At 39.3% G+C, this 26,754-nt stretch overlaps 1 protein-coding gene across 1 annotated transcript in view; it reads left to right on the top strand.

The window, feature by feature from the left end:
• The window catches only part of ATP8A2 (ATPase phospholipid transporting 8A2), a 319,989-nt gene that overhangs the window by 50,435 nt on the left and 242,800 nt on the right, over positions 1-26,754 (top strand). Inside the window, exons 6-16 of the mRNA XM_066544842.1 lie at positions 3,929-3,969; positions 5,823-5,896; positions 9,005-9,074; positions 10,469-10,596; positions 11,612-11,723; positions 12,254-12,419; positions 14,731-14,858; positions 16,071-16,148; positions 20,212-20,300; positions 21,009-21,053; positions 22,350-22,425. Coding sequence (XP_066400939.1) covers positions 3,929-3,969; positions 5,823-5,896; positions 9,005-9,074; positions 10,469-10,596; positions 11,612-11,723; positions 12,254-12,419; positions 14,731-14,858; positions 16,071-16,148; positions 20,212-20,300; positions 21,009-21,053; positions 22,350-22,425 — 1,007 coding nt within the window. The remainder of the gene's footprint in view (positions 1-3,928; positions 3,970-5,822; positions 5,897-9,004; positions 9,075-10,468; positions 10,597-11,611; positions 11,724-12,253; positions 12,420-14,730; positions 14,859-16,070; positions 16,149-20,211; positions 20,301-21,008; positions 21,054-22,349; positions 22,426-26,754) is intronic.

Here is a 26,754-nt window from a genome sequence, read left to right as displayed (position 1 = left end):
TGGAATTTATAAGTTCATGTAATTTCAAGGTTATCCAAAGTCACATAGTTCTCAGCTCCTCCAAGAAAACCAAGCAATTTTTTTCCTTACCAAACTCCACCAAAACATCCTGAACTAAAAAAGCCAACAACCCCCTGAAATGTTAAAAGCTGCTGTCAGAAGAATTTAGTGTCATTTTTGGAATTGCTGCTGCCCTTTAAATATAGTATGTGGATTTTTTAGCTTTGCTTTCCTGAAGTGTCACTGAAAGAGAATCTAACACTGATATCCACTGAATGCCTACATCTATCCCTGAGGTATGGCCATACTTGTCACTGTATGCCTGAAGACATTGCTGTCATTTTCTTCACCTCCCTTAACTGAAAACCTGTGCAGAAAAGAGGAAGAACTTGTCAAAGGCCACCCTGTGATTGTCCTGTGCTGTAGTCATGGCAGCTCGATGTTCCGGTGTTGGACAGCTCCACTTCTGCTCCTCTGTGCAAATGTACAAGTGAAATGGGAACACAGGGACTTGACCTCCAAGAAGAGCCCCTTCCTCCCAAGCACAAATACCTGAAGTGTCAAAAAGCTAGAGGAACACTTAAAGGAACATGGGGAAGTGAGCAACCTGCTAGCTCCATGCTTCAGATAGTCCTGCAAAAACTATGCCAGGTTTTTTCACTGAGTTTGTGCTTGAAAATTTGGGTTGATCATTAAGATTGTTTATTAATACACATCAAAAGGCATTGCTTTATTGGTTCTCCTAGGTGATGTTTCTACATGAGTCTGGGAAGATATTTTGAGTGCAAGAACACTGTATTAGTCATAAGCAATTGGCAATTAAGTGGCTGTAGCACAACAGGCCTTGTTATTGGTGATATGAAGGATGGCCCTTTCAGAGGTCAGAGAGGCAGTTAGAATTCATTTGTAGGTAGAGAAGGTGTGCCAACAAACACTTCAAGGGACGTTTGTCACAGTAATTGTGGAGAGACAACCTTAAAGAACACGAGGTGTTCTAATGGAGCTAAGGGAACTTAGCACTTGAAAAATTATTTGAGTTCAGATTTTATTTTTTACCTTTGAATACTCTAAATAAATTTTCAGTCTGATACTTAAAACTGTATCCTCCTACTTCTTAAGCGAAGGCTAAAGAGGCTTATTCTTGAGACACGTATTACCAGAGTGAAAAGATAACTTAGGTTCAGAGTGGGATTAAGATGAAATAAATTTAGGTTCTCTGTGTGCCTTTAGGTTGCTCTTATAGCTGAGTGGTGTCTAATCAATGCATTCAGTGTGGAGAGCATTCGAGCTCACTGCTGTCTACTTGGCTGTGTCCTGAACTCCACTGCCTGCAATGGCTGGTTGCTTACTGCAGCAGCAGTCATGTAGGCTTTGCATTTATCTTGTTTAGCTTTTTAGAGCAGTTGTGTATCTTCAAAGTGCTTTTCCTGTTTTAAATTTACCATAGAAAATACCAGTTTGCTTTGCAGAGTGGCTTTGGTATGTAGGAATTAAATTCCCTTTGGAGCAAACTAAAATTGAAGTTCTGCCCCAGGTGAGCATTTGCATTAGGAGATGGAGTGTGTTGTTTAGGCTCTGAGCCAGTGTTTTTTGTCTTGCATGGCTTCACATGATGTCTGTGGTGATGACATTAAATCTAGGGACCAGACTCCATATAATTCTAAGTGAAGCCCCTTAGCAGTGTATTGCATAGGTACAGAGAGCTCAGTAATAATTTTTCTGATGTATTGATCCTCCCATTGTCATGTAATAGAATAAGTAATGAGCATTTAATATTGCATGGGATGATCTCAAATATTAGACAAGCACAGGTCTAGCAAACTCTGGAACAAGACTGATGGGAGATGCTTCCCCTTCAGTAGCCTTACTTCAAATGGCCTTGCATGGCTGGATGTGAATGTCAGCATTAAGTCCTAGATATAGAACTGGGTTTTGGTCTTAGAAAGCCTTAGATAGAAGGTTTATATTGAAACTCTCTTTTTAAGTTGAAGCAGTCTTTCTAGGTACTTGTCCTTTGTTGCTTTAACCAAGTACCTTTTGACAACGAATAATTCATCAATTTTAACCTACTATAAATATTCTAGAGAAGACATGTCCTTTTCTGTCCTTTGGAGTACTCCTATAAAACTGGGTTGAGCAGAGTAGGAGGTGTGAAATTGCAACCCCAGAATTTCTGAACTGTTTTATGTCTAATGGCAGCTTTCTCTTTAGACTGTGGGATTATGAGTTTAAAAGGAAATAGTTGAGTAATAGAAAATAGCTTCAGTAATTTGCTTGGGTATTTAATTTTAATCACTAAATTGATTTCAGTAAGCATTGCAAGTGAAATTGTTCTCTGAAGTAAATTACCTTCCAGACCAGGTCTGTAGCACTTGATGCTGCAAAATACCTTTGTGTGTGAGCATACAAATGTCAACAGAATGTTTGCTGAAACATCTCCGAAACTTTCTAGTGGAATAGAGAGCTGGCTAAACCAGGAGATTTTGAGTGTTGCAACTCCTCTCTGAAGGTTTGAGTTTTGAGTCAAGGCTGCAGGTATTTGGCTTTCCCCTTGAGATTCTGGATTCAAGCCTTCTGAGTTCTGAACTCAGCAGAGCTCTGTTCAGCAGCAGTGTATATGAGGGATGGAAGGGGTGCACCAAAACTGTTATTCCCCTAAACTGCTGTATTTGTTTGGTTGAAAGCTCAGCTGTTTTTTAACACATCACTGGCACTGCTTCTGTTGCTGCCTGCCCATTTTTTGTTAAATAGTTTAGTTCACTGCAGTCCATTCACTATAATAGTAAATATCAGGATTCAGTGCTTCAGTGTGTGTGGCCTGAGAACAGGAGTCAAGAAACTTCTTCTGCTTCATCTATTCTGACAAGTCTTGCATTCCTGTTTGTGGAGTGACATATCCTAGGTAGGATGGTCAAGGCTGTATTCAGCAGAATTTTTTTCTGAGAGTGTGGTATTATTTTCAAATGAGCCACATGTATGAAATGCATAGAGCTGAGAAGATTGTTCATATTCAAAAGTAGGGGACTGACCTCTTCAACTCTGATATGTTGCACACTGCACTTTTTAAACACCTTTGAAAACTGGCTGCAGCTGCTTTCAGTGAAGGTGAACTTGCTGTGCTTGGACCTGGACTGGACTGGGTTACTCAGCAGTATTTGGGCATATTTGACCTTACTGTTTTGGCTGGAGTAGTCTTAAGTATGTGTAGAATCACCCAGAGGAGGTGCTTAGGTGGAAAGACATGCTGTGGGTTAAATGACTAATGAGTGTGTTAAGATGGCAGTGTAGAGCTGGAGCCCTACAGAAACTGAGGTCTGTTTTAGAACCTTGTTTTCTTTTTCTTGTTTCACTCTGAATTTCAGAGGTAAGGATTCCCTGTCTGACAAACCTGATGGTTGCTTTTCAGCAGGGCTTTGAGCCTGCTTGTCAGTTAAGGCTCAGATTTATATGGGCCATGGGTAATGGTAGTAAAGTTGGATGTGCCAGAGTCAGAACTTAATGAATAAAATGCAGGGAAAAAGATGAGAAGTGACAATTCTGTGGTAAGTCATACACAGAGTAAAGGTGCTTCTTGGTACTGATTGACAGTGGGCAGTGATGCCTTTTGTTTTAAGGAAGGTCATTTCCCAAACAAGAAACAATGCTGCCTATCTGCATGTTAGTATGAAGTGATGCCATGAAGAAATCAGGCCACCAACTGTTGTCTGGCAGGAGATAAGAACTATATAACTATGAAGGGCAGATCCTTCCTCTTTCTTGGATTCACATGCCCACAGCTGTGCACAAAAGAAGTTCCAGCTTCTGAAAAATAAATTTCTGATTTTTGTGTTAGTTCCTATTGTGTTTGCTACTGCTGATACAGTTGTTCTGAAATTTGTCTGAATTATGGCTATTTTTTCTGTAATCTAATTTTAAGCTTTCTTTCCAGTTCTAAGAAATGGGATGTGGCAGAACATTATGTGGAAAGAGGTAAATAAAACCTGAGGATGGGAGGGAGGGAAAGCAAGTGTTCAAAAATTACTCTAGCCAGAATTAATTAGGAGGCTTAGAAATAATGTATACTACGTGAGGCTTCTCTGTCACTTGGGTTGGGGGGGTGGGAGGGATCCTTTCGGTTCCAGTAGTCAAAATTGCCCTGAGCAAGGCACCTGACTACCCATTTTTAAATCCTAGTACTGTGTTACAGTCAAATGCTAATGGACTGTTTTGTTTTTCCTTGTGCAGTTAATAGGTAAACTGTAAACAGTATTTTGTTTGTAGTCTTCCTAGAAGAGTAATTTTCACTGCAATGCTGTACCTCCCCTGTAAGTCTAACAGAGACTCACTTTGCTGCCTGTGCTGGAAAGTCCCTGGGCTTTGAGACTAATTAGTAAGTTGCTTGCTCAAGTAAGAAACACAAGCCCTGCTGCTACCTGAGGCACTTGGGACCCATGTTCTATGAGGCCCTTGGCCAGGGTCTGGTGAGCTTTATTTCTAAGACCTGGGAGTTGCTGAAATGCCTTAGGAAGTATCGATCTAGTTGTGGCTCTTAGTGCCTTTTAAAGGATAAAATTAGCCCTCTTATCTAGTAATTGAGGAAAAAGTACACCCTTTTAAAACCTCTGAGGAATGAGATCAGTTTCAAGACACCTAAAAGCTATTCTGCTGAAGTGTTAGGCTATAGTAGAAGCTCAAGATTGCCAGGGATTCAGATGGCTAGTGTTGGTTCCTGTTTATGCTGTTCCAAGTCCTATTTTTGTAGAAAGGACAGTGAATTCAAAGTTTAAGGTCAAGCCTGGAATCTGGGTTTTTTTATACCCTCAGGCATTTCGTGAATTGACTTGTGTCTGTAACTGCATGTTGTCCAGGTTTGCATTTATTTTTAAGGAATAACAGTTCTGTATTATCCACCTTGATCACTTGAAGGCAGACTTCTGACTTTTTCCGTTTGTTTTTTTGTGCTGTAAGTGGTAGGGAATTTATTTTTAGTGGTATCTGAGAAAACTAATGAATCTGCTTGTTCAAACATACCATCTGTTTCCATTTTCATAAATTAATATCTTGAAAGTATTTTAAGCCTATTTCAGACTCTCAGTGCTGCATTGGCATTAAGCAGCCTCATCTTTATTGGGCAAACCTGGTTTACTGTTTTGAGAGTGCTACTTGACTCTTTTGAGAATGAAAGTCCCATGCATGTGTGACTAACTCAAGGTGCTGGAAAGTCTTAGGCCTGTGTAGGAGGAGACACAGTATTCCAGAATTCAGAACTCTGCATATCTCAGTCAAGGAACGACAGGATTCATAGAGATGATATTATTTGCTAGTGACTAGTACAAGCAGTGCATCTAAGGAGAATTGAGGGAAAATGACAGTGATGATTGGGTAGGTAAGTAATACAGGTAAGGAATAGAAGAAAACTCTTGATACTTAATGAAGGGGAAGTGTAAAGATGAAAGGTAAATTTTAAATATTCTTACTAGGGGAAAAAATATGACTTAAGAAAACCCCTGAATTTGCATAATGGCAGAATTATAGAAAAAAAAGTAATTTTTATTAAATGCAAGCCATAGAAGTTCACAACTTCTAATTGTGTGTATCTAATCTATCTAATTGAGTGTACCTTTTTTCTCTATAGAATTTTATGCTTTGCATTCAGAAAAGAGAAGGCTTTGACATTTCCAAACTTGCAGTGAAAAGTACTCTGACTTTCAGAAAAACTATCTAGCTGTTCTGTGCATGATGCTGTTCTTCTGACTGGGTGAAAGAAAATAACAAACTAACATTCCAGACAAGCGAACTGTTTGTTTTTCTCTTCCATGCTACTGTACTCCTGGCCACCACAGGTAGCAGTAGGCGATATTGTGAAGGTCACCAATGGGCAACATCTTCCAGCAGACATGATCATAATATCTACCAGGTATCCTGAATGGGTGTGGAAGTGATGTGTCTGATGAACTGAGGTGCAGAGGACTTGAATCTCTGTATTTGCTATTAGTAAAACCAGACATCAGATAGCACTAATTCTATTCCACATCTAAAATCAAATTTCAACAAAATTCAATGACAAAATATGGCTTTATTAGGCTTTGATTCATATATCGTTGTAGATAGGCTCTTCTAAAGCAAGGTATTTCCAAGACTTCACTTTATGAATTGCAGGTACTTAATACTCTGTATTGATGAGTTTGTTGGAAGACTGAAGGGCCTTAACATGAGCTTCGTGCAGTCAGTGGTTCTTTGCCCTTCTGAGAATCCCTCCACTTAAATAAGGAAGCTTAAGTTTTCTTCCAGTTAATTCCCCTGAGTATTCAGCATATTTTCCTGTGCTCCCCCAGGAAGATTTCTCTGTCAAATACTAAGTCCTAAAGGCGAGCTCTGTTGGCATGAAACAACAAAATAGCTTTTGGACTTCATTTGTTCACTACTTTTCTTGGATACAGCTCTTGTATGGCCCATCTCTAGCATAGGAGGGACAGTAACCTGTTGAGTCCTTCTTGGATTAGTTTCAAGAATGGGACAACTTCCTGATGCCCCCCAGGACACATTTTGCCCTCTGGCTGCTAGGGCACTGTGGACTCATGTTGAACTTGCCGTTGACCAGGACCCTCAGGTCCCTTACCATGGGACTACTCTCCCTCATCCCATTCTCCAGTCTGTACACACATCCAGGGTTGCCCTGTCCCAGGTGAAGAATCCAGCACTTGCCTTTGTTAAACTTCGTATGGTTGGTAGTTGCCCAGCCCTCTCGTTTATCAAGGTCTCATAGTTCCTAAAAGCATTTGAGTGGTACTTCACTGCTAGTCTAGGTTCTGGATTGTGTAGAGCAACTTGAGGCTGAATCAAGACCACAGTTTGCTTAGACAGATGAGGTGTAAACAAGACACAACAGCACAACTCCTGTTCATAAATATGCTTGTAATAGCCAGACCTTACAACACCTCCATAATTCCCTCCTCTGTGTGTGTGCTTTTCAACGGTGACTGCAGATTGCTCTGGTCTCAGGGATTCAGTTCTCTTACATGATCCAACTTTTAAGGGAACTTGGTTTTTTCAAGCTCCTGTATTTTCTGCTCCATCCTTCTTGTCTGTGCTGTTTCTGAGAGGTTTCAATTTTTTCTAAGCTATATGCTGAAGCTCAGTCTTTTTGAATTACTGCACAATGAAGGATAGAGGTACCTCCATTCCATGGTATACAGTATTGTATTTTTCAAAACAAGCCTCAAACCTTAAATAAGTAGTTGTCAACTTAATATGCAGTTAGGCTGAACTTGGACATCAATAATTTTGTTTCAGCATTGAAGAATTTTTTACTTAAGCACTTCTCTAATGTATTATACTAAAAACCCCTTCTGACTTATTTCTTAACTGTGTGAACCAGCTTTTTGTTCTACATTATTCTACTAACCTGCTGTCTTTGATAACCACATAATAAATAGAAAATTTAACCCAAAGCATGTTGATTTGGGAGAAGCTTTGCTTGAAATAAATAGCAATTTCTATGGCAGTTCTGCTTTATAATTGGTATTATTCCCATGATTCCTTTAAATGTCAATACTGTGTGTCCTCAGTTCACCAGAAAGCTCTGCATGTTCTGAAGGGGATGGATTCTTTTGCTTGTATATGTTGATTTTTCTGTGTCTGAGGTGATTGTCAGAGGTAAAATCGACAGTTGTTTTTATCTGAACTCTCTTTTCCTGTACAGCAAGAAGGTGACATCAAATTTTACATAAAGAATGAATGAATATGAAGGAAAAATATTTTAATTCAAACACAACTTTGCATGGAAACATGTCCACATTTCTCATTTCCACAGTTCATGCCATTTCTGTGGAAATTAGTGGAATTGTATTGCAAAAGGTCTCCTTCCTGAGCTAACCACTTCAGTTGTAGTAGGTAAGGTGTTTGACAGAGGTAAAATTGGAATCAAGCTGGACTCTCATCAGTGTCTTTCTTGGGTTCAGATTCAAATTTACTGTGTAGGAGGGGACAAAGAATAGACTCAACCATGTTTTCTTTTCAAAGCAAAATTATTGGAGAGAATAATCTGGCTTCTTACTGTGTTATAAATGTACCTGTCCATTTCTTAATTATTGTTTTCTTAAGGGGCCTTTATTGCTGTCTGTTCTGTTGATTGAGTACATTTGCTGTTAGAACAATTGGTTACTTTGGAAAAAACCTAGCCATTTATCAAGAGTATGCAAAGTGATATGCTGAAGAAGCACTTGCTTGAGTCCAGGTGAGAAACTGATATTCCTTAGCAGCCTGAGAAGACAGTGGGCAGAAAAATTGTTTTGGTGGTGCTATACAGAGGTTTTGAATCTTGAGTGGCATGTCAGGAAAAGATCCAGTAAAAGTACCCTTCCTTATCACAGGTACCACCTATGCTGAGCTCCTCTGTTAGATATAGATAAGAGCTTGACTAATAGAAAGTTCAATTCTAGGAAGATGATTTTTGTCCCTATTGGTAAGGGCAGAAACACATCTGGAAGATGGTGGTAACAGCCTTCAATCCTAACAAACCCTTTTCTCATGCTTGAAAAAGAGCTGTTTAGCAGTGACTTCGGGTGTACTTCCCTTATTAAGGGGATCTTGCAGACATGATTTTGTGTGTACAGCTCACAGACAGAATTCAATAGCAGAGAGCATTGCTGTCTTCATCCAAACATATCCCCTTTTTATACTGTTCAATATTTGCTCTTTCATCCATAGCTCTTGCAATTGGAAGCAATTTAATGGTTTGTAATTCAAAATAATCCACTTTCAGCATCTGAGTTTATAATGACTTGTTAAATTCTTACTCTTTTTTGATTTAGACTTGTCTTTCTTTGTAGTTTGTTGTATGACTATATCCAAAGACATCTCTGTTAAATATGTACTTTGAGCTTTCATGGTGGTATACTACCACAGTATGGTTTTCTGTCTTCTGCAGTGCATTGAAGAAGTCTATGGTGGACTGTATTAGTGCAAAAAGTAGTGTACAAAAAAGTACTGAGTTTTAATATTGAAAATCTTACACTCCTTACAGTGAACCACAAGCCATGTGCTATATTGAAACAGCTAATCTCGATGGGGAGACGAATCTTAAAATACGACAGGTAAAAAAAAACTAATTTAATTTTTTTTCTTTTAGCTATTTAATATTAGTTATGAAGCAGCATCTAGCTTGCATGACAATACAAGTGCTTTTTTTTCATTGTTGTTTTTTAAAAAAGCATATTTCTTCAAGTGGCTGTAATTTGCCTTTTCAACAGATACAAACCCAAGCAGTAATGCATCATGTGGAAGTGTAAGGAACTAACCTGGAGCAAGTATTTTAAGCCTAGAGAGACAAATCAAACAGACCTTGGATGTGTTTTGCTGAAGGTCTAGTTAGTGGAATTTAAGTGCTGTACATAAAAAAAAAATCAGCTATGCTTGTGATGAGAGTTGCAATGTCTCCTGTCACAAGTACTATTTTATGAGCATTATGCAGAGACAGAAGCTGAAAAGTATCTTTACATGTATAAGTTGATTTGTTATCTCTGTGGTAAGCAGAAGAATTTATTTGGATCTTTCTAGTTTTGTTAAAGAAGTACTGTTTCTTATAGTGTTTAGAAATAGGTAAGAAACTTTGGCTTCTTTAATGAAAAAAAATTATTTAGACTAGGATTTTGAAACACAGATAATTTGTTTTTAAAAAGCTACACTTGCTTCTTCTTTGCTACATTTGTAGAAATGTGATTTACTGTTCCAGATCAGGCTACTAAGTGAGGTCTTGAGCTCTTGTAGGCTTTTATTTTCTTCAGGACATGCTTAAAATACAAAAATACGGCCTTGCTCTGGCTTGCAGTGCTGCAGTCAAATTCTGCCAAAAGAAACGTGAAATGGATTCCTCTTTTAATAGAAAGGCAGTGGGGTGCTCTGCATGTGCTCAGATGTAGAGTACCAATATTTTATGTTGCAGTTGTGTGACAGGCTAATCATTGACCTTGAGCCGGATCAGAGCATATTAGTTGCAGTGGCCCAAGAGAGACTACATTTAAGAATGACCATATTTGGTAGCCATAACACATCAGGGCAGCTGTACTTTGAGAAAAAAGCCAAGTCTATTTGTACTGCTTTTCTCCTACTTCCTCCTACATGTATCCAACTTTGTGTTTTGTGGATGTTACTTTCCTTTTGGTTAAAGAGGGATCATGTAGGTAATGTGAATATCTGTGTAGAGAGTTTCAGTCTTGTTAGTAGTTTCCTTTGTGCCCATAATGAGTTTTCCTTGCAGGAAAGAGATATTCACTATCAAATAAAAAATTAAAACCCCAAAACATAATGAAAACCAACCCCCCCCCCCCCCAAAAAAAAATCCACCAAAGCAAAACAGGACCTGGACTAACAGACCTCCACAGATTTAATTATATTTTGGTTCATAGATGTAAAAAGGAAGCAACACTTTCCTAGGTTGCCTTCTAATAGCAGTTTTTGTCAAGAATTTCCTTTGAATTGTTCTGTGCAGGGTTTGTCTCAAACTGCTAGTCTCCAGTCCAGGGAAGAATTGATGAAAGTGTCTGGGAGGATAGAATGTGAAGGACCCAACCGCCATCTCTATGACTTCACTGGAAACTTGCGCTTAGATGGCCAGAGGTATTGACAACAAAGCCATGAATTCGTTTAGTCAGGATAAATGTTTCCTCTGTTCTTTTAGTCTGGGAGTCTGAGCATGTGCATGTTTTTGCTGGAGAAGAGGAGGGTAATAATTAATGTTTATTAATCAGAGCATCTGCCAGTATAAGATAACACAGTTCTGTCTTTGCATGGATCCTTCTCCTTGTTATGGGAGTATTGATTTCTTTGTAATTAATGGTGATATTTTATTAAAAGGTACATCTAAAGAGAAGGACTCAAGAAAATGGTTGGGGTTTTTAGGGCCTTCTTGTTACACAAGATACACAGAGGAAATAGAGACCTTTCCCTTTCAACAAGAGCCAAAGGCTGCTGCACCAAGGTCAGGTTTGTAGAGAAAAGTGATCCCAGAACCTGGAGGCTTTGTCAGTGTGACTTCGATTTCTAGAACTCTTGAAAGAAAAGTACATAGTTTTAGTACTCAAATTCACAGATTGTGACAGGTTGGTAGGAACATACATGTTATATTTGGCTGTACCTGTTTTCCTTCACCAAATGTATATTACTTGGGCAGCTCAGTGCAAGAATAGCAGATGATCATTGCATCTCACATGGAAGTTATGTGGTTGATACAGGCTTTCTCAAATACTTGTTTAGTTGTGTATTTGATATAGTGTGCTTGAAATGGATGGTCTCTTTGCAAGTTCAGTGCTTCTCTGTCCTTGATGTGAGAGAGAATGTACTACCCAAGGTCAAGTGTAGAATAAGCTTATTTATGGCTGCCACATAATTTCTCAAGTTCTGGGTAACTGGAGCAGCTTTGCCCTACTGTGCTTTAGCAGGAATTAGACTTACAGAGGTTTCAGTGCTTTCTTAGTTGTGTGAACAATCTAAGCTCATTATATTGCTATTGCGTTCTTCTCCTCTTGGGTTGGGGTTGTTTTTATTATTAACTGGGGAGCGAGGCTGGGAGTAGAACTATCTTCTGTAAAGTGTTACCAAGAACTGCAAGATCCATGAACTTCTTCTTTTGCAGCCCAGTTCCTGTTGGTCCAGACCAGATCTTGCTGAGAGGTGCACAACTGAGAAACACTCAGTGGGTCTTGGGTATTGTTGTGTATACAGGACATGATACAAAACTCATGCAGGTAACGGTTTTAAGGGGATTAAAGCTATGTTTTGATAGAAGTTGGTCATATTTCCTGTATTCTCATTGTCATTGTCTTGATTTTATGAAATGGTTTGACTCATTATAGTTGTTTAAGGCTTGGAGGCCTTGAGGAATAGAACGGTCCATTGTACTCCAGTTTGCATGTGCACATGTGCAAGCGCACACTGAAGTGGAAGCAGTTCAATATGTAAGGGGAACTAACTTTCATCTCAATTTATCTGGTAGCTGGATGGCATTTAAAACTGCGGCTTAACAGCTGAGGACATAACCTAATTATCTTCATGATTATTACTAAGACAACACTCCTGTATTTTCTTAATGTCGGGGAGTGCCTGGTGAGACTGGGAACGTGTATGTTGATCACTGCTGCTGAGCATCAATGGGATGGACAACAGGTGCTCTAAAGGATTCTGAAAGTAAAGACTGGGTTTGCTTCTGGATTTTTGTCTTGTAAAAGCCATTGCCAGGTTCTTTCTCTTTTTTTTTTTTTTTCCTGCTGCTGTTTAGAATTCAACCAAAGCACCTCTGAAGAGATCAAATGTGGAGAAAGTGACCAACATGCAGATCCTGGTTTTGTTCTGTATTCTCCTGGTAATGGCCCTTGTGAGTTCTGTAGGTGCCTTATTATGGAACAGAACACACGGCGAAGTTGTCTGGTACCTTGGCTCCAACAGTGAGTATGCAGGCACTGGGCCAGTGATGTATCAGACTGCAGGGGCAGCCAGGCTCTTACCTTCACTGAATTAATACATGAAATAAGAAATAAATAAAAAAAACACAAAAAAACCCACATCTCGCTAGTTTTTTGATGACCTAATTTTTTTTTTTTTGTTGAGAATAGGCTGAAATAAGTGAGCTTCCCTGTGAGGTTTCTAAAGATTAGGTAAATATCACTAGGCTAGCACCCAAGGAGCAGGGCAGAAACAGAAGAGGGGCAAGAGTTACTCTTGGATAACTGGTGTTCACTTTTTTCATCTCTGTGGAGATACCATACATTAATTTTTTCTCAAGGGGGGTCATGTACTGCAGCCTTATGTGTGTCTGACAGTATTTGACTGCAGGATGGGGAGCATCAATCTGATGCCTACTTGAGCTTTATGCTTATATAGAGATGCAAAGGATTTCTCTTTACTTCTTTCAGTTAGAAATGCTGATCTGCTCTTTTAGAGAAAATTGAAATGGTGAATGTCACAATTCTTATTTATTGGGTAAAATTTCTGTCTTTAGCTTCTGTTACCTTGTTGTGAGAAAACTGATTTCTTAGCATAATTATTTGAAGGGTTTTAGTTCATTTTTCTTAGTCCTCAAATTTATTAGTTCATTATCAAAGAATGACATGAGCAATGAAGTACTCCTCAGCAGACTTTTGAGGAGGTTACATTAGCTATAAAATGTGGTGTTAAAAACATTTTGAGATGCAGATCTTAAAGCAGTTATCACAAACTGCAAATGGCTTGCCTGCTGATGATGCAAAACAGATGGCAAGTGTATCTTCTGCAGTTTAAGAATTGCAGTTGTGGTAGTAATGAAAAAAAATCACATAGGAATAGCATGGAAATGCCCCATATTTGACTCTGGGTTTTGTTAGTTGTAATGTATTCTTGTAGCAGTGTCAGCACTTTTCAGAATTTCTTGCCTGCTCTCCCCTTTTTTTTAATGAGAAAGTTTAAATTTGTGCCTTCCAATGACAGAAGCAGTACTGGAAAAGATGAATGGAATGAACTCTTGAACTTGCAATATAGAGCAGGTGCAACTTGCAGCAGACTTAAGATGACATTATAGTCTGTGTAGATGCCTTTTTGTAAATTGAATGCACAATTTCTATGCCTTCTGTAACTGCCATACACAGGAAAGACACTTTTTCAGGTTTGGCAGGTAGAGGTTAAATTTTGTTTAAATGTCTCATCTCTGTAAAAATTGTATTGGAAAATGTTCCAATACCAAGCATGCTTCTGTTTTCTGTAAACTTATCAAAGATATGGAATTAGGGTGTACTCACACTTCGAGGTGCCTTTGTCCAAACTCTGATCTTTATTAGGCTTCAGCAATTTTCTCTGGATTCTGTCTCCTCCTAGTTTGCTCCCCTGACTTCTTATTAACTTATGATGCTGAAAGCCCTTAGTTGTGGGCTCTGACCCTGTTGTTCTGGATGTTCTGTGTGCTGACTGAAGTGCCTCTCTAAGTTTCTAGGAAAGTGGAGAGCATACAAATGTGGAGACTTTGATTGTAAAGAGAGGCTGTGGGCAGTACTGTGACCAGGAGCCTTCATCCTGTGTCTCTGCTGAGACTTTTACTTTCCTGCTGGCTGTCTATAAGTGCTTCCCCTTCCCTTTAGGACCAGTTGTGATGGTAGACTTATTTGGGCAAGTTGCCCAGTGTTGTCGCCATTAGTAACAGCTTCTTTGATTAAGCAGGGTGCCTTAGTTCATATACTAGGTTGATTAAGCAGGGTGCCTTAGTTCATATACTAGGCAAGTGTTTAACAGTCAACTTGTTATTGTTGATTTCTTTTATAAGAAAAAATTCTAAATTCTGACAATGATGTCAGATTTTATAACTAATTTCAGTGTTTATTTTTTGTTTCCTAACTCCACTGAAGCAAGTAGGCACTCTCTGAAAGATGGTTATATTACTAGTGACATTGGGAGCTCTTAATTGGGCAGTTGACACACTAGATAAATGTCTGAATTGGTTATAGTGGGGAATACTGTACTTCTCGCCATCTGTCTAGCAAAAATTGTTCATAAAATGTTCTATTCTTTTATATATAGCCTCACCAACCTTGCCGTTCTTCACCTGGTATGGTGTGGGTGTTTTATCTATCTTCTGTTGAAATCAATATTAAAATGGCCCTTACACTAGACATCAACACAGTAGCTTATTATTTTGGCTTTGTTAAATCTGATTAGGTGAACTGCATAAAGATGATAACCCCTATACCACTCAGACTTGTCTGCTAATGTCCTGTGTCTTTTGATCTACAGAAATGCTGTCTGTCAACTTTGGATACAATCTGCTGACGTTTATAATCTTGTACAACAACCTTATTCCAATCAGCCTTCTGGTGACATTGGAAGTTGTCAAGTTTACTCAGGCTCTTTTTATAAATTGGGTAAGTAGCAAGAATGAATGTATCTCAGTTCTGGATGTTGACATTTAATATAAAAACCCACTTAACATCTTAGTGAGATTTTCTAATTACTTTCTGATGCAACTTCTGGGAAAGGCAGGGGGAAACTCAGTTTTTATTCTATATCAGTTCTGTGCTTCACAGGAAATTAAAATATCTAGTCACAGGAAGGTCCCCTGTGCAAATCATCACTTGTATTTTAGGCTTTTAGGATGAGAAGGAAGCCTCAGCTCTTGGTTGAAGGAGGTCTCTCTCTTGGCTGACTCACATTCAGTAATTATCTTTTGAAACCTCTTTGGTATCTTACAGCTTCCCTGAGACACAGCAGAGGGCAAGACGAGACTTGTTTGAAGGTGTGGGGTTGTTTTGTTGTTGTTCTTGTTGGGTTTTTTGGCTGTTTGTTTGTTTGGATTTTGGGTTTGTTTTGTTTTGTTTTTACATCTTGAGGCTGGCCTTAAGGTCACCTCTGGAATAGACCATAATGTTTTTATAAGGAGATGAGTTGATGTTGCCTCACGCAACCAAACAGTGATCCCTCTATTCAGGGAAGTTTTGACTTCAAAATATCTTTCTCAAGTTGTGGGCCAGAAATAATCTGGTAGTGGCTCTTAAGCTGGGCAAAACCAAGAGGGTTACCTTTTGTTGGTATGCATTAATCCTTGGACTTTGAGTAATGTAGTAGGTTCCTGTAAAACACATGTAAGCAAAGTTTAACATGTCTGTTCCTTGAGATGCTTGTAATGTAGTAGATATGAATATCAGAGAAGTTGGTTGGGTTTGTGCAGCAGCTGTTTCTTTGTAGTAACAGATGAAGTTGATTTCATGTATCCACTAAAATTGTCTCTCATAGATGTGGCTAGAGCAACTGATTGTTCTAACTGACCACCTATGATTAGCATGGCTAATGCATGGACTTCTTTCTACTGTACTGAGTTTGGTTTTTTTTCTGTTGCATCTATAGTTTATTAAGTACCTATAGTTGAATCTGTCTTTTCTCATGTCCCTGTAGGATGGAGATATACTTTTGGAAAGGAGGCACCCATATTCATCTGGGGATGATGTTTGTCTCAAGCATTCAGAATGTGTGCTCATAGCATTAAGACAATCAAGCCAAGTTGGAGCTGAATAAAAGAAGAACAGAGACTTTAGTGTTTAATTTGCATAACATAAGTCTTAATTTTGCTCTCATTTCAGGACATAGATATGTATTACCCTGAAACAGATACACCTGCAATGGCCAGAACCTCAAACCTTAATGAGGAACTTGGGCAGGTAAGATAACATTTTCTGAAGTGTCATGATTGTGATATACTCTCTCAAGAGCAAAGGTATGAGAGCAGCATGTGCAGGATTGTACAAGATGTACAAATCAGCTTTATTTTGTTGCTCTGTGGCTTGAGTTAATGGGACATTTTTATTTTCTCTAGTCTGAGTCTTACAAGTGAAATAATGAGATATCACAGGATTAAATGTAATGTCATGTAGGCAGGTTTATGTTCGGGAATTGAAACTATTTCTTATGTTCACTCTAAACTTTATTCTCAAAAGTCTTGGAGAGATGCTCTGTGATTTTGGCTGTCTATACCAGAACGGAACATCCAGGGCTAGACATATTAGTTTTTGATGTTTCTGACTACTTCACTGGAGATGCAAGTAAAAAAAAATGCAGTTGTATTCCTGATTTAGATATTGTGATCCTTCAAGCATTTCTATTTTCAATTCAGATAAGGATAACTGCATATTAACTTCTAATTGTTGTAGGTTTGTTTATTCTGCATATAACATTTCTTCAAACTGGAAGAGCTTCCCAGAACAAGCTTACTGGATAATATGGCTTTGCTATTGGAATTTTGTAATACTGTTGAGAAATGGCAGCTATTTCCTTGACCACCAAGGTTATAGGTCTGTGTGGAGGGATAGAATGTAAGAAAATAAAGATGGTGCAGAAGGTAGTCTCACCCCTGAGGAGTTGTAGCTGTACTAATCACCAAAGATTAAGAACAGACCTGAACTTAATAAGCCACAGCTCTGTCCAATAATGATGAGTGCTATAGAAGAGTGGGTTAGCTGGTTGAGGAGAGAGCTGGAGTTTGTTGGCTGTGCTGTGAAGAGAGCTGGAGTTTGTTGGTAGTGCTGTGAGGAAGAAGGAGTCAGTGCTGCAAGGAGATGCCCATGAGAAATCACCGAGAAGGTATGGAACTTTTGCAATATGATGATAACAGTTGGTGAGCCTGACATGATCCCATGGTGATTTGGGTAGAGAACTGTAGAGAGAGCAGTAAGGATGTGACTGTGGTGGTTTGGGAAAAAGGACTTAAACATTAAGCAATGTCATCCCAAGGTGATTCAGGAAGATGACTGCAGACCTAAGAGAAATAAGACGGTGGAGTCAGGCAGACCAAGAGCCTAAGTGCCTAAAAATCCAGATGAGCTATAGCCAGGCAGACCTGGGAGCCTAAAAGTTGGGACAATGTATGAGATACCACCCCCAAGAAGAAGAGTGCTGGGTCTGAGGAGCGGATGCTACACACTTGGCTTATTTAGTGCATTGGAGCAAGCCCCATGCCCCTGCCAAGGTATGGCTGCAGTCCAGAGGGGACCCAGGACAGTGTCGGGTTCCCCCTGAATGGCAGTGTGTGCAGCAGGACACAAGAGTGGCGCGATAGAAGTGGCAAATGGAGAGCTGCACAGACAATATATAAGAGAAGCCTTCTAAAACTGTATAGTGGCCATCTCCACAGTAACCCAATGTGATTTGGGATGGGCTGTAGGGCAAAGTTTAGCCAGAGATGGAGCCCAGCGTAGCACTGAGAGCAGCAGGGGATGCTGTCTGGTCTGGACCTGACAGATTTTGACACCTGGATGAGCTGCTGGGGACACAATGGGAAATAACATATCAAGTGAAGAACAGATTGCTTCATCTACATGGAAAACAGAGCAGGGCAAGAGAGGCTTACAGTGACCAACTAATACAATAAAACTTTAAAAGGAAGAAGAGAATTATTAAAACAGCAGTTGGAGTGGGGACAGAGTAGCTCTATCATTCAGTATGGTGTATTTGTTTGCTGATGAAACGTGCATTTTGTTTGTGAATTGCAGCTATTAATCCTTGATTAGGCATAAGTGTAAAAGTTTATATTTCATAAGCATAAGTACACTCAACAAATACTGGATTGATGTTGTTCAAGTTCTATAGCTATTGATAAAATTATGTAACTGTTGATTTGTTACTATCCTAATATATGGCCTTTAACTTACTCTTGTGAGTTGCCTTATAAAGTTGTACAGCTATTGATATTGTCAATATTCTAGTAGTGTAAGAGTTTCTGATAATATGTAATGTAAATTTGGGTAGTGAATTAAGGTCAGCACACAGATGCATTCCAAAGTTAAATGGAAATTAGACAAAAGATGATTGTACTGGGTTTACTATCTTTTGCAAAGGGCCCTGCAAAAGACAGTAAACACAACATTAGTTTATGAAAAGCCTTAGGTTGATGTTCCTGCTGTGATGTGTTGCCTGAACATTTGTATACTGTTAATCCTAAGTGAGATATGTGAATGTTATAATATCAATTTACTCAAACATATCTTTCCAGAGATGCTGCAACTTTGTAATTAAAAGGGGGAATTGTGGAGGGATAGAATGTAAGAAAATAGTGCAGAAGGTGGTCTCACCCCTGAGGAATTGCAGCTGTACTAATCCCCAAAGATTGAGAACAGGCCTCAACTTAATAAGCCACAGCTCTGTCCAGTAATGATGAGTGCTACAGAAGAGTGGGTTAGCTGGTTGAGGAGAGAGTTGCAGTTTGTTGGCTGTGCTGTGAAGAGAGAGCTGGAGTTTGTTGGTAGTGCTGTGAGGAAGAAGGAGTCAGTGCTGCAAGGAGCTGCCCATGAGAAATCACCAAGAACATACGGGAGCTTCACAATAAGATGGCAACAGGTTTGTAACTGAACTACGTGAACTTCATAACAGGCATGAGTTTAGTATTGGAGACAACATTATGTATTTAAACATACGTATTTTATTGAAGGATAATAATATCCTGCTCAGTAGGAGGTAGTCAATATTGTTCCTGCTTAATCTGATCATTTTTCTTATGAATGCTGAAATTTGGTTTCTGTTTAAATCACTTTGATGTGAAGTTATCAACCTCCAAATTATGGTGTTATTTTTCCCTGAAGTAAAGGATGTGTGGCATAATGTATGTTGGTGGCCCATATGTTATTTTCAGGAATGGCTTACTAGTGATTCTGTGTAACTTGACTGAATTTTTTGATTCTTTAATTGAATTACATGTTCACAGACGCCCTTGATGTTTTTGTTTTATGGTGAAATTATTAATGACTTAAAATTCCTCAGAAGTGTGGGTACCCACTTTGACTTCTGGCTTGCAAAGGCTCCATTTCCAATGCTGTATTCAGTAGCAGTACAGTGCACAACTAAAGGATTATGTTACAAGAGGTGTAGTACAGTGTCTTGAGCTGAATGGCAATGATTGAGGAAAAGCTTCTTCTAACTATAGTCAAATTATTTTTGTCTTTGAGTTGTCTAACTCTTTCATGCTATTGTCATCCCTTCTTGGTTAAAATTCTTACCTGGTGCAGAGGTACAACAGTGGTAGCATTAACTTGCAATTAGCTTTGGTCTGTTATGGCCCTTCAAAGGTGGAAATTTTGAATCTGCTAATGCTCCCAAGAAGTTGCTTTGATGGGCTTGCCTCCAAGTTCTACCTTAAAATCACTGTTTCCATTAAGGGACTATTACTTTGGGCAGTGCTTACTGTGGCTGTGTGTTGTGTGGGACTGCTCATGAGTGGACATGAGATAAAACAGATCTTGTTTGCCTGCAGAGTGCCAGTTGGATGTACTCTAGCATATTCTATGCTTATAGGTAGGGGGAAAAAATCCCCAAACATTCCTGGTGATCTTTGAAACACAGACTGTCTTCAGTGTGTAAAATTCCAGTGAGCCTTCAACAATCTCAAGAGTCTTTGTTTTCATTTCTAATCACCCTTTGAGATTAGTACAGTTGAAAGATTTGGTAAATGTCCAAGTAGTGCAACCAAGTACATCTGTAGTGATCACACTAAAGCCTTGGCAATTGATACTTACTATTTTGAGCCTTTCCACATTTAGAGATAAAGAATTAATGCAATTAAATAATTTGCCTGATTTTTGTTCTGTAGATCTGGTAGACAAATCAAGCTGTAATAAGCCTGCATTGGCCAATATTGTGACATTTGAGCAGTATGTCTCTGAGTATCTTCCTGTTTTTTGCTTTGAGTTTTATTCCTATTCAAGTTGAAAATCAGACTTGTTTTTTCCCTTCCAGGTAAAATACCTGTTTTCTGATAAAACAGGTACTCTAACATGCAATATCATGAACTTTAAGAAATGCAGTATTGCTGGAGTGACATATGGGTAGGTATGACTTTAAAAAAAACTCTATAGCTTAATGTGTGCGTACTAATGGTACAAAATTTTATATTGAAAAAGGATTAGAACATTCTGTTCTTCTGTTTTTATTCTAGCATGTTTTGTGGTCTTTAATTAGCAGTTTTCATTTTCCTGTCCTGCAGCACAAATTATGAAAGTCAAACCTGGGGAGTACTTCATATGAAGCAAAGAAACTTGATTCCTAACTTACCTGATCATGATTTAAACAAAACCAGAAGTGATAAATAAGCTCTGGCCTTTCAAGAGGGAAGAAGTTGCAGTCCAAGGGTAGCAATTATCAGTCATATTTCTGTGACTTGAGAAGAACCAGAATTTTTTTAGAACAGTGTAGTTGTAGTTATAGAGCTTAATATTCCTTGAACAAGAGGGATGGATACCTGCTTACTGGTTTTATTCTGTTCTGTCAAAAGGATCCCTTTGAGTCATCTACATCTTTGTATTTGCTTCATGTTAAATGGGTAGTCTTAAGATCTCAAGTTAACCTTTGAATTTCATGTTAGCTAAATTAGGTATCTCAAAGGCAGAAAATTTGATTCAAATGTATGAACAGCTGAACCCATGGTTCCAGCATATGTTTTTGTGGGATGACTCATTGATCTTCGCCTGCTACCTATTTTTTTTTTTGTTACTAAAGTGGAATAAATGTTCTTTTTTCCTTTTTCTACTCCTCAGTCACTTTCCTGAGTTGGAAAGAGAACGTTCATCAGAAGACTTCAGGTAAATACATTCCAAGATGTTTATGTTCTGTATAGCAGAGTGGGTACAATCTATATAAAGACTGCTTTCCAAATTGGGACTGGAAGAAGCCCAAGGGAGGGATGCATTTGAGTAAAATGGTCTTCCAGTGGGAGACTAATGCAGAGCTGGTGGGTGGTGATGGATATATTCTTCTGCATATAGATTTCATATGTGAGGGGGGTGAGGAATAGGCAGTGGCTGGGATGCTAATGCAGTGCTTATTTATAATTGCAGACAGTCAAGTTAAAAGCTAAAATTAACCTGCTTTGCAAGAACCTTACCCCTAGCTAGAGACTGAATATTGCTCTTTATGATCACTGAGTTCAGGCCTGAAGAGAATGAGAAGAAAAGGACTTCTTTATTAAAATGCTGTGTTTTAGTAATTAAACTGGAGAGAGCTTAATATGTAGGCCCGCCCTGTCCAGAGAATCCTTCTTGTTTTTATTGGGAACTTTAATGAATAAAGGTGTGATGGGTCTGTCCCATTCCACAGAAACTAGTGAAGACCCAGAGGTGTTACAAGGTATGAGTGAAACACATTTTGATTATTGGGAAGGAGGGGAAGAGCCAGGGAGGGCTGACATGGATTTGAATGGCAAATACAGGGAAGAAGTGAATTCCCACCCAAGAAACAGATGAACACTAAATGCTGTTAGAAAAGCACTGGGTGATGAGCTAAGCTGGGCTTCTGCACTGGTCCAGCTCATTTCTGTGATCATATTTTAGGAAGGTGATAAAAGGATGTTTCGTCTGCTGAGAGGCAATTTTGATGGATCCCTCTTTTCTTCCAATATATTGCTATTTTCTTCATTGCTGTGTTTTCTTTCCTTGTACCTTTCTTTTCTATTCAGTTCTGTGAAAGTTTTTTCTAGGTATTTACTTGGAGACTTAAAATCCTCCAGGAGTCAGCTTGAAGCAGAATGCTCTGACTAGGGAGGGAACTTTGGGATATTGAGTGTCAATCTATTTTATGAGCAAGCCACTCTGAAATCCATTTAGCTTAAATATGCTTAAAAACTGCTGTTGCTACATCTGTCCCAGGAGCTGCATTGATACTTGAATCTTCTGAAATACACTGTCAGCCGTAACCATTTTGGGTTTCTTGCTGGTGTTCATTTTCAGCACTTGCTGCATTACTCATATGATCTTTTCACACTGCTTTCAAGGACACTGGAGTTTTACTTTGCTTTTTAAATTTGTTTCCCAAGAAACTAGATGAAGTACTAAGATTGGCAATGTTGCCACTTGTTTGAATATGCTTGTTTTGCTCTGTAGCCAGCTACCTCCTTCCACCAGTGAATCGTGTGAATTTGATGACCCAAGACTGCTGCAAAACATTGAAAATGATCATGTAAGTCTGCTCTTTGAATATCACGCCTCTTAAATGCCCTATTCTGGGCTTGTCTGGAATTGAATGCTGAACAAATCTATTTGTGTGATTAAGTCTGCTCTGTGAGTGTGTCATGCAAGCACAGAAGGGGTAAATTGGAATCAAAATAGCTCCCTCCAACGCCTTTCTGCCCACTTGTCTTACAATTGAATTAAAGAAGCAATGGCATTGATACAGATTCTAGCTACCTCTAAGGTAGCTTCATATATTCTGTTGTATATGGAAGATAATGCTTTGTAACAAGTCATGATAGAAATTAAAATTCTTTAAAAGAAAAACTACTTGGAGTGTTGAAACATCTATACCACTTTTAACTGTAATCTGTAGCATTACAAGGTGGTTCTGGAATGAGCCTTAAATATTGCAAGGGTTTGGAGTTCTAGTTGTGTAAAGGATGTAAGAGATGGGAGTTAATTGCAAATTCAAGTTTGGCATGAGCCTTAATGATTAGTAGTCTTAGCTAGCTGTTGAGTCCTAAAGGGACCTATTCTTTGCAGTGTCAGTTCGTTGTTTATTTGGAAATCACGTGGCTATCAAGCATCTGACTGGACACCAGACAATTAATTCACCTGCCAAAAAGCATGACCCTTGTTCTCTGCAGGCTGTCTCACGGTATGGGGTCTGAGCATTGGCAAGCACAAACTCAATCAGGTGATTGCTTTCCTTAGTGTAGGTTCTGCAACTGGGCTGGTTTAGTATGAGCATCTAAAATGTACTTGCCATATACAGTTTGTGTGTGGGAAAGCTTTGCTTTCTGTTCTGCTGTGCAGTACTTAAGAACTGCAGCATGGTGTGAATGCTACAAGGGATTAATTACTTGGTGTGACACTATGTATTCTGCAGGGTGATAGAGCCTAAAGGTGCCTCCTGTGCCCTAACCTCCAGCAAGGTGACCCACTCAGGACAGTGCCCCGGTTTCCCACGTGGCTTTTGTACTCATGTACTCTGGAAAAATTTCACACTGGACATGACTTGCAACCAAGATTTATGCATATCCTGTTCCTTTGTGTCCTGTTTGTTCATTTATGGCTACAGTTATGGTTTATGGCACTTGCTGACTCAAGGTATTCATTCTGGTTTAGGTGTAGACTGCAGGTAAAATGTCTTTGAGCTCTTTCTGGCTGCTGTTGCTTGACGTATGCATAGAGAAAAATGCTTTGGTGTATTTTAATAGACTCAGCAGAAGAGATGTATCTCAAATGAGCTGTGAGATGGAATTTCTCACCCCAGCCTTGAGATGGCCTCTTATTTTAGGGCTACCTAATAATTTGATCTTCTCTGGGTGGCTTCTTCTTTGAGGGATAGAAGAAATATATGCTGTTGTAGCAGGCAAATAAGGGATTTTGGTAGCTTCCCTAAGTGTCATTTAGTCTAGACAGCTCAGAAGCCTTCTATGCTGAGCCCTTTTCCAGTCTCCTTTTTGCTGGTTACTTAAACAGACAAATATTGATGTCATTGTGCAGCTGGCTGTTGGGCTGAGCATATTGTGTGAACTCAGCCCTCAGACAATGAGTGGGGAAATTACTGGGCAAAGATACTTTTCAGAGCCTGACTGTACTAGAGGAATGGGTGCCACCCTCTGGCAAGTGGTGATTTAGCACAAGACATGAGAATGCAAGGACTGCTTATGACAGTTTGCTGAGCATGTTTGGGTGTATTTTTCAGGCTGTGGGTGAGAGGAGGGGCTGAATTCCAGGATAGTGGTAGAGGGAAGGGTCATTCCGGCTTTTTTTCCATTTGGTCAGCTGCTGAGGTGCATAAACTGCTTCTTTCTATCTAGACATCTATTATCTTAATTTTTACAGCTGCACATGCTATTTGCAGATGTCTGTCAATTTCTATTCATTTAGTGAACTGTGGTGAAAAACTGAAGTGTTCTAGCATAAGCTACCTAGTGAAGTTAGATGGTGCTGTACTCGGGCAATTCCCTCTGAACATTTGCCCTTCTGCAGCTGAAGGTGTGTGATCTCTTACAGGCTGTCATTAAGTGTTCATTGCTCTGCTCTTCAAGATTTTGGTTTTTTTTCAGTTCAGTCACAAGTATTAGTTTAGAACTGTCTCAGTGCCAAGTAATTTTCTTTCCAGGTTGCAAATAAAAAATTATGCACTTGTACTCATGAGACTGTCTTCCATCTGCTAGGAAGATTTCTAGCATCCTGCATCACCTCTAAATTTCATAGCTTTTCTGGGGCACTGGTGTGTAAGGGCTGACTGACAGCCAAGTCCACTTTTGAGCAGCAGTTAAAGAATTATTGCCCTGTAGGAATTGTTCCAGGGAAAAATAAGTTGCCTTGAAAACCTGTGGAGGTTTCTCTTGGCTGCTCTGCTATTTAAATGTGGGAGAAAGTACCAAGCTTTGTCTGCCTGCGCTTTTTCTTTGTATCGGCTTCTGTTGGATGAATTGTGCAGCTGTACCAAGTGTATGATGCTGTCTTGGTTCTTTTTCTAGAGAAAATGGCATCAACTCTTACTCTAATAAGGAAAGATCTGTTTTTTCCTAATACTGGAAGGAATTTTTGGTGAATATCCTAGATGGTCTTTATCTTGGTGCTTGCTAGTTGCATATGTCCTGTGAGTGAGCTCAGCACAGAGATGCAAGCCTGTTTGATGTGGGGTGATGTTTTACACTGATGATAAGAAAGCAGGGAAGGAGGTCAAGAAGGAACTGACAGACTTGGTTCTCATCCTTGACTCCTGTATCTCCCAGGATTCTCTCTGAACCTCATCTGTGAATTTCAATTTGCATATGAACTTTCTTCTGTGTCCCCCAAATTATCTCCTGGCCGCGAAGCAGCAAACATGATGTAGCTGCAGATGCATGAATTAGCTCAGTGAGTACATGTGATGAGTACTTTAGCAGCTGGCCAGGCAGAGCAGACAACTGTTGTGCTCACGTTGAGCCTTTACCACACTGAAAGTGTTTGTTTAGACCTCACCAACACGTCTGCTTATTCTTGTGTAGTGTGGGAACTGAGGCTATTATCCCATCAAGCTTTGTTGAAATGACAGCTATCATCAGCTGATTCTTAATTCCATAGGAAACCAGACCCAGAAAAACATATCACGGCTAACTGGGATGGAAAACTGAGATTTGAAATACAGTAGGGGGAAAAAACATATTCAGGTGATGAAAGCCTATGGGAGGCTTTAATTCAGCTTGCTGGAAAAGTGTCCAAACACATCATTTTATAGCTCACAATTAAATTGTTAGAACTTGGTGAGATATATTTTTCTTTATCTGCTTTTGTTCTTATTGTGCGTGGGACTTCAGTACTTTTGTTCAAGTACAAGGCAGTGTCTTTAATTATAGGTCATATCTCATTGGTCTTGGGCAAGATACACTTGAATTTCATTCTCTTGATTATTCAAAAGCTGGTTAATGTCTTCTCTCAGTCTGTGCCTGAAGTATCTTGGTCTCCTCCAGTCCTGCCAGCTTCACTGTTCTGGGGGTGCTCAGCATGGCTGGATCCTCACACTGTTGTCCAGATACTTTAGTGAACTAAATAGTAGGAAGTGAATATATTTTTAAGATGTTGAGAATTACCACGTAATTCTCCGTGGTAATTAAGTACATAAACATTTTCACAGTTTTCCTTGGCAGAATGTGCCACTTAAATGCAAAGTAGTAAGTTCAGGTTGTTAGACTGTGCTTTGGTATCCCACTGGCCATTTCTAGACCATTTGCTCAAAAAGCTGTCAGTCCTGCTCACCTGGAAATACTGTGAATGAGGGCACTAATCTGATACTGCTACACCTAAAGGAAAGATGAAAGGTATCTTTAACTTCACATGCAGATGCCTTGTAATTTTATGAGACTCTTTAACAGTTGAGAAGAATAGTGTCTTCAGAGTGAAGAGTCCAGATAAGGACATGTGTAACATGTGCAGATAGGAAGCTCTGCACAGGGCAGTTTGCTCCCCAAAAGACTGAGGCTTGTCTCAGTGTTTTGTTTCTCTAAATATAGGAACCATGAAGGGATGAAAACTTGCTTTCTGCCCACTGGTTTGCTTGATAATGGATAGTGCTGTGCCTACTAGATAGCTGAGCTTTGCTTTCCCTGAGGATAGTGCTTTGTAGATGACAATCCTGAATCTGCTTCCAGAAGTAGGAGACCATTGCAATGTGTATGTGGTTCTCAGCTGGTAGGGACAGCAAATGAAATAATTCACCCAGTGGAGTGTATTTCTTGTATAGATGTTTGTAGACTAGTTTCTTCATGGATTTTTAGGGGGGAAAAAAGGGAAGAAGCAATGGCTTTCACCCAAAGTTGTTGGCACACTAGAAGAAAAA

This window comes from Molothrus aeneus, chromosome 2, assembly GCF_037042795.1.
Source record: "Molothrus aeneus isolate 106 chromosome 2, BPBGC_Maene_1.0, whole genome shotgun sequence".
NCBI classification, from domain to species: domain Eukaryota; kingdom Metazoa; phylum Chordata; class Aves; order Passeriformes; family Icteridae; genus Molothrus; species Molothrus aeneus.
Note: the sequence above shows the minus strand (reverse complement) of the source record. Positions and strands in the feature narration are given on the sequence as shown.